General features: G+C 38.9%; 1 protein-coding gene across 1 annotated transcript in view; it reads left to right on the top strand.

Moving 5' to 3' along the window:
• Positions 1–562: 562 nt before the first annotated feature.
• TM6SF1 (transmembrane 6 superfamily member 1) overlaps positions 563–10,468 on the top strand; it is a gene marked incomplete at its 5' end in the record, with an annotated part of 17,281 nt that continues 7,375 nt past the window's right edge. Inside the window, 7 exons of the mRNA XM_008947047.1 lie at positions 563–666; positions 1,961–2,058; positions 2,977–3,080; positions 3,934–4,016; positions 5,392–5,513; positions 8,244–8,348; positions 10,462–10,468. The exon at positions 10,462–10,468 is cut by the window's right edge and continues 107 nt beyond it. Coding sequence (XP_008945295.1) covers positions 563–666; positions 1,961–2,058; positions 2,977–3,080; positions 3,934–4,016; positions 5,392–5,513; positions 8,244–8,348; positions 10,462–10,468 — 623 coding nt within the window. The remainder of the gene's footprint in view (positions 667–1,960; positions 2,059–2,976; positions 3,081–3,933; positions 4,017–5,391; positions 5,514–8,243; positions 8,349–10,461) is intronic.

Here is a 10,468-nt window from a genome sequence, read left to right as displayed (position 1 = left end):
AGGGCCAGAGAGACCTCTGGTAGCACCTCAAAAACTGGAAATTAAACCTTGATCCATCATAGGTACTCCACAATGCAACTCCTATTCCGTGTGACTGATGTGTTTTATCTGTGATTATGTAATTTCCTGAGTAGATAATTTATTGCTGAGATCAGACTAAATGTCCCTAATGATCCTTTTTGGCCTTGAAATCTCTGTGTTTGTGACTTTCAGCTCTCATTGGCCTTTAAATTTCCCATCATTTTTGTTTATTTTTGCAGATACCAGTATGAAAACTGATTTTAGTCAGACAAATCTAGACTCCTGGATATGTTGTTTATCTAGCTATTTTTATATTTTCTTTTTTTAGATGATCACTAGTGAAAAGGCAGGCACATAAATTCTGCAAAACTGCAAAACGAATACTATGACAGACTATGTGATAGACTTTAAAAACAGTCGTTCAAAGTATTCAAAGTTATTTTAAGAGTATGTGCATTTGAGGATAGCTGGTAAGAAAAGCTGAAGAAACAAAATTCTGCTTCTTTGTCTTTCTTTTAAATTCTTTTTAATACTGTTACAGTTCCTGGGCAATTGTTGCAGTTGGATTGCTGGTTCTGGTTTTTATTGCTCTCTTGGCTCGTGTTCTTGTCAAAAGAAAACCACCAAAAGACCCGCTGTTTTATGGTATGTCCTGGTAACAATGAAGCTAAGTTCAGAAACTGTTAATTTATATAAATAACAACATATGATGGTTCTTTCAGATGGAACATTTAAGACAGGGCTTCAGAACCTCATCTGGTGAGGTGGTAAGGAGCTAAGAAAGACTGGGGAAAAAGGTGGAGAAATAAAGCTTGTTTTGAACCTTCTTAAACAGGAGATTCAGCTTAGGGACAAGGCAGACCTCCTATCTGAAAAAGAATAACACTCCAGTTGGGCTGTGAAAGTGAAATAGGGTCATGCCTGCTCTGTTAAGAGCCTCCTTCTAGTAGGACTTAGGCACCACAGTAGACCTCCCACACATATCTCATCCTAAGTGCACTCATGTGGGATTTTGGGGTCTTTTGGATCGATGGCCTCCATGGCTTGGTTCTTCCTAAGACAGAATTTCTTAATTTGCCCATTTTTATTAGGCTTCTGTGTTAACTCAGCTTCGTTATACATAAGAAAATTCGAACCACCCCAACTCCTGGCTCAGGCTGTGTGCAGTGGCCAACATTTCTACATTGATACTTTGCCATAAGATAATAAAGATATTGATTACGTTTTAAAAAGAAACCTTAGATTTAGATTACCTTATAGCAAAAATCTAGAAGAAAAAAGCACTGCTGTTGTTTGAAATTTTGCAAGATGGGCCACAAGCAAAGCAGCATACAAGCCACCTGTATTTGCCCTCGGTGTTCCTCCTCATTACAACTTGTAGGTATCTGTCCCCAGAGTTCTGCACGAGGCTGGAAACTCAGTTCACACCAAAATAAAAGGAAATAAATAACATAACCCTACCGCAAGCCAAAAAAAAGTCACTCAAAGGAGTGACTCGCTGACTTGCTGGGGAGGTCTCCCATGGCAGCTGTGGCTCATGCAGTTTGCCTTGTTCACCTCCAAAAATGGCAAGTCATATTTCCTTCTCCACCTCCTTTTTGTTGTCCTTTCTCCTCTCCAGGAGATGACTACAGGCAAGGTTGTATACGTCACATGACCAAGATTTTTGGTCAGCCCTTTCTGCAGACACCGACTTTCCATGGAGGCTGTGCCTATATGGAATTTCACATTCATAAAATCTTAGTTAAATAACCACTAATGAAAAAAAAAAACCCAAACCCTAAGTAAGCTATGTGGGAAAGACATATTGTGTGTTAAATACCTGTGACCTCAAAGCAGATGCATCAACAGATCTCTGTCTGTCTGAATTTATCAGACTGTGAAGCAACTGCATGATTCCAAATCTTTATTAATTTATTCTTTTTTCCTCTTATTACAGTTTATGCTGTATTTGCCTTTACCAGCGTAGTGAATCTAATAATTGGACTGGAACAGGATGGAATTATTGATGGATTTATGACTCATTACTTGAGAGAGGTAAACAATTGTTTGGCTTACAAATGCAAATAAAATCTGTAGTATAAATAACTCGGTATAGGATTTGTCACAGAAAAATAGCCACTCACACATTCAAAAAGGTGGCCTTGACTTTGGTCACTGACCTGTTTCAGTATTGTTATGGACAAACCCTCCACTGACTCATTTGGGAAAACTAGGAGACCTTTCAATCTCCAATGTTATTTCACTTAGTTTAAGAAATAGTGTGTTCTGTAGTAACTTGAATAGTCTGTACATGTTTGCAGAAAGCCATAGATAGCAGTCAGGGGTGGATGAGTACTGCAGTACCTAAATGTATTACCAGGGAGGAAACAAAATTGCTCCTTTATTTTTGCGTAATCACTTCACTAAAAGGAAGTAAAGTAGAGTTAAAAAAATGATGATGCCAGATACGCAGTCAGCAGAATCTGTTGGCTGCTGAATATCAACATCCACCAAAAATAGCTCAGTAAGAGCTTGACATGAAAGTCACTAAAGTCATTGAAAAGATTCCATGAACTTTAGCGTGAAATGAGTTGGACCTTACAAGGTTATATGTTGTCATCAATATATTCACTACTGTTGTAAACCTCTAGGTTGATGAAGTAGATATTTATTTGTTCCATGTTCGATGTATCTTTATTTTGTAGCTTTTATCACTAAAATATAGAAAAGTAACCATTTCCCTCATGTAGCAGAACAATGCTGACAGTCATACACAAGAGTTTTCCCTTCCATCTTGCACCCTGTTTTCCAGCTATAGAACCAGTTTGATTATACCTGAGCCTACTGAAATCAGGTTTGTGCTTGGAAACATGTATCGTCAGTCAAAAACTGCACCTCTGGATTGAGAGAACATCAGCTGCTTTTCTGAAATGGTCTCCTGCTGTTGTGTGTTAACTGTGAAATGTTCCCCAGGGTGAACCCTACCTGAACACGGCGTACGGCCACGTGATCTGCTACTGGGATGGCTCCGCTCATTACCTGATGTACCTCCTGATGGTGGCAGCTATCGCATGGGAGTAAGGCCTTTTCATCTGTGCACTGCTTACTTTGCTTCTATCCTCGTGTAACCTAACGGGATTTCTTTTCTAGGCAGTGTTTAGATCTTTCTTTCAGGACTTTTTCATGTCTTAGGCCAAAGAAACGTTATTAAAATTTCGTTACTTTCAGAAATTGGACCTTCACTGAGTTACCCTTTCTCTCAGCTGAATAAGCCCAGCAAACGAGTCGAGGTGCAGTCTTGTCCTCTTCACCCTGCAGCAGAGAGTGCAGCTCAGCTGCACCTTTGTGTTACTTAAAGGGAAAGATGATGCACATTAAACCCTGTGTGAAAAACTTTTCAAATAACATTTGTGATAGGAATAATGCATTGCTTAGCATGATGATCTCTCATCCATGCTAGAGAGCATCATGCAGTTTAGGAGAAAATGGTTGTTGCTAGAAATTCTTATGTTTCTTGCCATTGAATAAAGAGTTTGAGAGAATAAGTACTTAAATTCCAGAGGCTAATGTACTCACTTGCAATAGAAGCGCTAACAGAATTAAATTATTAATTATTAATTCTTTTTCTTGTACAACCTGCAATGTGCAAAATCACACAGTCACGATGTGGACGAGTGGAACGTAACAGCAAATAACTGAACATGCACAAATCCTGTCTTGTTTTTGTGATAACTTTCTGACTCATGAATGCAGGATCTCTCCATGTCCCGTTCACAAGGGCAAGACTCCACCACTGGCTTGTGGTACAGACTTTAAAACCTTTACTTACTAAGATACAAGCATGAAAATGGGTATGCTGTTTGAGGGTGTTTTGGGGTAGGGGATTTTTAAGGATGGTGTAATAATTACCTTGTTTTCTTTTTTACACAGACAGAGCTATAGAACCATTGGCCTCTACTGGCTAGGTTCCATTATCATGAGCATCATTGTCTTTATGCCTGGAAACATTGTGGGTAAGGACATAATTTATATAGCTAACCTTTTCCTGTGAAACATTTTCTAAACTCAGCTTAGGCTATCTATATTTTACTGCAGTATTGGTTCCTTTCTGTAACAATATGAAGGAGGAATATTAAGACTATCAGTAAAGAGATGCAAGATATTTCAAAGTTTAAGCATGAGGAAGGGAAGATGGAAGCCAGGAGGAAAAAAACCTTCAATTTACATTGGTCTCAAGGGTAAAAAAAAAAAAAGGTACCGTATTTTGTTATGCCCATAAGGCTTTCATCCAAACTAGGTTTAATTTAATCAAAGAGACAATAACTCTTAGTATCATAAAAATATAAATCTTATTTTGCACAGAATTTCCAATTTACTTAATAGTCTGACTTTCAAGCACCTTACAAGAGGCACCCAAATGACTTTTAAAAGTGAAATCTGGAAGTTACTCTACTTTCAAATGAAATTTAACAACCCTAGATTTGTAGCATAAATCAGTGCATAGTTGTGCTGCTAGAGGTTGAGAATTGTAACAATTTTGACCTCATTATTACTGGCAGGTGGTCCTATACGAGCACCACCCCCTCCATGAAAGGGTTCCTTTTCAGCAAAGCTTAAATTGATGCAAAATTGACAAGTGTCCAACTGAGAAAAAGGTTCATGTATCCAAATCCTCTAGTCAGCTTTTGAAAAGCTTGCTCTGACCCTGTTTTTTATGACAGAGGAAGAGTATCTGCAGTGCAGCATGGGGCTAGTCCAGTTCCCTCCTTTGTAGATACGCACACACCACAAACAGTCAGCTTTAATGCAACAATACCTCTTCCTCTTTGCTCTAGGAAAGGCCAAGAAACTTGTTTGCAAGAGCGTGCCTTCTGCCTTCCTTTCTGACAGAGAGAGTAGCCAGTATAAAGGACACATTTTCCTAATTTACCTGGCCTGAGGACAGCTCTGAATTTTTGCCCTCAAATATTAGTACACACCTGTAGGAGAAATCAGGACTTTGGAAAACAAATGCTATATCAGATTTTTAAAATTCCATTTTTAAAAGAATGCCATCTCTATTTGAAGCAGGTTCTATCAAGAGATTTCAAAGCTGTCCCATCTTCTAGGATTACCTACTGCAGAGTGACAGAGGGGGTTTCCTGCCCCCTAAAAATCCCCCAGTTTCCAAGATGGCTTCCCATCTGATAGGCTCTGTCCCCTGTGACTCTACCACTACTGAGCACGTGATTTTCAACGAGATTTGTGTGTTGCCTTAACAGCAATTTCTAATGTTCTGTGTTTACATTACCATAGCTGCTTTAGTTTTGATATTACATAGGGTATTTTGTATCTCTTCTACAACACACCTTACAAATTCTCATACATCTTACCATTATTTTTTAACAGGCAAATATGGAACAAAAGTATGTCCTGCTTTTTTCTTAAGTGTACCATATATTTGCCTTCCCATATGGGCTGGGTTCCGAATTTATAACCAACCTTCAGTGACTCACGACGCTCCAGTCAAGGTAATATTGTTGTACTTAAGTGTTGGCTGCTGCTAGGAAAACTGACCTCTGCTTGCTGTTTCTGCTGAGTTTTATAGGTCCCTTGGTGAGCGTGGAATGTATTGTACCCGCTCACTCTTATGACAATTGCTGCCGGGCTGTGCAGACACTAAAAATATCGATACTGCAAGAAAATGCAAAAGGATCTTGTGTTTCTAGAGTAAAGAACCCATTTCTAGGTGTAATTGTGTTACTACCCTCTATCCAGTTTCTTACTGTTTCAATTTCATAGCTGATGAAAATATTGACATATACCAGTTTCATAAAGCACCACAAAACTCTTACAGAAGCTCTGCAGGAAAGTCTTCTTCTGCAGATACAGTTTTTTTTGTATGTGCATTCTGCAATGTTAGATTTTGCAGGTAAGACATTGTACATTAATTGATATGAAAATTTACATACTTCTCACTTATTTAAAAAAAAGTAAAAAAGTTTACTTAAAACTCCTTAGACCTTTGCCTTTTAATTTAATAGCTGGGCTGTAATAACATTAACTGAGCAATCAAAAAATGTAGTAATAGTTTATGCATTTTTAAGAAAAAAAAAAATTAATCCCTTCAGTACAAAGCACAGAACAGTTGCTATAAGCAAGCCAGTTTATTGCCACAGCACACCATACCACTTTTAAGTAATAGAATCACTTATTATTTTTGCATCACAAGAGCTCCTGAGTCTCAGTCAGGTTCATTCTGTAACTGTAACATAGACACAGATGAAGTTCGCTCCTGTTCCATAGCTAAAAGGCAGTCAGTGTGCAAGTGGCATAGCCTATGGCACAGAACAACAGCAGATGATGTGCTGACAGATTTCCCAGAAAAGTCTGAAAGATAACATTCAGAATCCATCCACAATTCCTCACTAGGAAAGAGGGGTATAGACAGATTTTCTTCTCTTGAAGTTTAAAGAGCCACTACAGAATCACCACTTTGAGGGCAAATCCCTGTAAAAGGCAAACTGGGAGACTACAAGTGCCAAACCCTTTCTACCCTCCTGCACCGACTTACAGGAAACCACGTGCCCCCTCCTAGAGGCAATATGAGTGGATACACTTAAAGGTCTTGCTAATTCTGGCCAGAAACACGTTCTTTGGAGGCATGAGGGCAGAGAAGTTAATACACCTTTTGAAAGGAGTGATAGGACTATATAACCTTCATACTTGGAGAAAAGCAGAAAGAAAATGTAACAACTCTCAAACTTCCCATGGTCCTTAGGTAGTCTGCATCTGAATACAGTTTGCAACTCAGCACCCATGAACTGTTATTTTTGTTTGTAAAACAAAGATGTCACTTTTTTTTCCTGGAAAAGATCCTTTACAAGAAAAAAAATAAATCGTTTTATGACAGGCATGGCCCATGTGTTTAAAATAGCCTCATCTTTGTCAAACTACAATTCAGATCTTGCAGTTCTTTCTCAGGAATTGCGCTTGCAAGATCAGTTCTCCTGTTTCCATAACTTCATTGTGAGTATCTTGATCCTGAGTGCTTTTAACTGTGCTTCCACATCCTAATTATTGTTTTGTGCTGTGGAGACAATTCCACAAGTGTGTAACAGGAAGGAAATCAAGTTTTTCTTATGCCGTCTGCATGCCAACACACAGCTAATAAAAAGGAAGAGGAAATGAGCAACACATAAATGGGGAAGTTTTCCTTCTGAACTACAGAAAGACACTCTGATGTGCTTATAATTTTGTCTGTGACTACACAGTGATGAAAATGTACCTCAAATTATTTCCGTGGGTCTTGTAAGTTTTACTGTGCAGACAAAGAGATGATTTTGGTTCCTCCAAGCCATCTGCCATGCTGGAGACCTACACGGCCTTTGCTGCCGTAGAGTGTGAACCCCTCACGCCTGCCCACGCGGTGCCGTGGGGGATTCCTGTCCCGAGGCAAGGAGGTACAGAACAGATCACACCCAGACACCACGAGGTGCTTCACTGCCTGTCGGAGGAATCCATACCACACAGTGGCGGAGGACTGGAAGGGGGATTTTCTGCCCGCTCCATGGGCACACACACATTTCATTCTCTGTTTCTGCATTACATAAAGATACGTTGTTTGTTCACCCGACTCAGCAGAAAACTCAACTGGCCACAGGAAAGCTTTTATTTTATGCCAGTGATATTCCATTCATTTCAACAGAGTCTCAGGCTACTGAAAACCAGCATTCACTATCAGTAATGAGATGGACCCTTATTTTGCTGTCCCTCTAAACAGTCCTTTCACAAAGCGTATTAGATTCAGCTTCAGATGTTTCAGACAAACCTACAGTTCCAAAGCTTTTCTACATAGGGACATTCAGGAAAATTCATTCATTCCAATTAACAAAAGACACAACTTCGAGGTTAGTTATACTGCTTTAAAGCCTTAAGAGATTGCAGTTAGTGTTCATTTGATTTAGGTGGCTTTGAAAGTAAACTAACCTGTGTTGAAACGGCTTTAGTCGGATCCATCAATTTCTAGAGTTTATTCAGATTCATTTTGTTCACTGCATCCTATGAAGTCCAAAGTCATGTTTTTAGACATGGAAATCTTTCTTTCTCTGAAATCAGTGGATAAAAAGGGTAATGTAACTGAGAACTAACTGCATCTGTCAATGTTTCACTGCTTCACCCTTCTTGTAGGGACTGATTTGAAGTTAAACACATGTCATGTGGAACCAGGATGTACTTACTAAACATGTTCTGTGTTGCAGGTGGTTCAGGAAGTCCAGAAGAAAGGACTCTTAAGACGACCAATAGATTTAATGTTGGCTGCATACCTCATTCTAGCAACAGGGTTTTGCATATTTAGGGGCATGGTAAGTTGAAGATATTTTAATATTCTGCTCTCTAATTTTCAGTCAAACTTTTGAATTTGAAATCATTGTGTCTGAAAAAGTACGTACATGTTTGGTCAAGGGAAATCCTGTGACTTCCAGTATTGGAATAGGCCTTGGATAGAAAAAGGACATGATTATTTATGATACTTAGTGGTGCTTTGCTTCATTTTGCCCTGTGTAACATTTTTCAAAAGGAGGTGCACAACGACAAGAGTAAATAGCATCCCAAATGCAGATCAGCATGACCTAAACCTGTTTTTGTTGGTCTGGTGTTACATTTTTGTCCAAGAACATGGAAACAAAACCACTACATTAAATCTGTATTCATGTTTTTCTAAATGGAGATGCAGAGGCAAAATGTAGGAAACCAGGTTAATTTACACTTCATGACACAGAGAAGAATATTTCCACTTGAAAAAAAAAAAAAAGCAAATGATCCACATTACCTGAACAACACTTTTCTACTTACAAGTAACTGTTTGTTTGTTGAGTTTTTTAAAATGTTTTCTTTTTAAATGTAGTTGATTAAATTAAAACTCCTGAGAGAAATGAATCAATACTGAAAATACTTGATAAATCCAGTAGTAGATAAATCTAGTCCTTTGTCAGCTTTAAAGCATGTCTAAAGCAGAAGAGAAATTTTATATCATTCAGTGAACAGTGCTTAGGTGTTTTAGACAATCACCTCTTTGCTTGATTTGTACATCTGATCCTGCCTAGATTCAAGTAAGAGGTGACAATAAGTACCCAAGCAACACTGTTTACATAGTGCAGATTGTCCTTTTGTAGTTCTGCTGCTCACATCACTCTGTCATCTTCTGCTGTTTCTCTGAAAACTTGCCTCTCAAAAATATTTTTCTTCTAACTTGTCACAGACTGCTCTATCTCATCACAGACTGCTTTATTTCTTATAGATCATGCTACTTCAGAGCACCACTGATGCAGCTGTTATGACAGTTAATAACTGTCATGTCACTGTGGGGAGTGTTAATCTCATCCTCTAACACCTAGCCTGGTTCTGCAGTCCCACTTCCTCATTTCTCAGAGGAATTTGTTTTGTTTTGTTTTGAGAGTGTGGTCATTCCTTATACATTTTCTTTACTAAAAAGGAACTGCTTACTGGCCCTACTCCTATATTCAGAGATCAGCAGAACATCTCTGTGCAAGCTGCAGTAACCATGACTTTCTCAAAAAGCTAATAAAACAAAATCCATTATAGTCCATTCAGACCTGCTTCTTGGGTGCCAATCTTGGAAAAGGACAGGGAGGAATATCCACTCTGTAAATCTTTGCATTTCCCTCTCAGTCACCCAGCAAACACACTTGAAATGAAGTTGTGCAAAACTTACTGTTCCGTCCCGTAACTTCGGCATTCATGATGCCTTGCCCTGAAACACCTAGAGTGACAGCTGTTAACAGAGATTGGCAGCTCATTTCAGAATAGCAGTCTTTGTAGTAGTTTTAAGGGCTACTGTGAAAAGAAACTACTTTTGCAGTTGTGTCTCTTCACGTTTATTTGGAATCTTGTTCTTTCTCTAAGAATGTAAAATCGAATAATCTTGCCTTTGCTATTCTCTTTTTAAAATTATTATTCTTATTATTTTAAGTAACACCTGCCTCTCTGCATTGCTCTCCACTGCTACCTTGCCACAGTGCAACTGTTTTTCTTGGACCACATTCATAGCTTGCTATCTGAAAATCGGCTGCTTACCCTGAAGTTTCCACTGTTTGAGCAATTTTCCACTGGCAAGTTCATTTGCTGGAATCCAAGTCCCTTTATCAGAGCAAATCAATAGCAATTACACTTTTACTACAGCATAGCCAACTGGCTGCATTCTCTTCCAGTCAAAGTCTGTAAAGCAGGCTGTCAGCATTTCCTCACAAACCCACTGAGCAGGAGCTGAGAGGAGGCTGCATTTCAGCTTTTTAATGGGTGATCAAATGAATCACCCTTGCAATGGCCTTTGGGCAAGCCTGCAGGGTAGCAGTGGTGCAGACCACTAGTGAATCTTCAGGGCTGGTAGCATGAGTCAGGTTAGCTCGGTTTAGAACCAAACCTTTGTTCACGGGAAGTTTTAAAAATTCTCCTTAGATTGCTC

Source organism: Merops nubicus, unplaced genomic scaffold, assembly GCF_000691845.1.
Source record: "Merops nubicus isolate BGI_N331 unplaced genomic scaffold, ASM69184v1 scaffold47889, whole genome shotgun sequence".
NCBI lineage: Eukaryota > Metazoa > Chordata > Aves > Coraciiformes > Meropidae > Merops > Merops nubicus.
The sequence above is the reverse complement of the archived record's forward strand: the minus strand, read 5'-3'. Positions and strand labels throughout refer to the sequence as shown.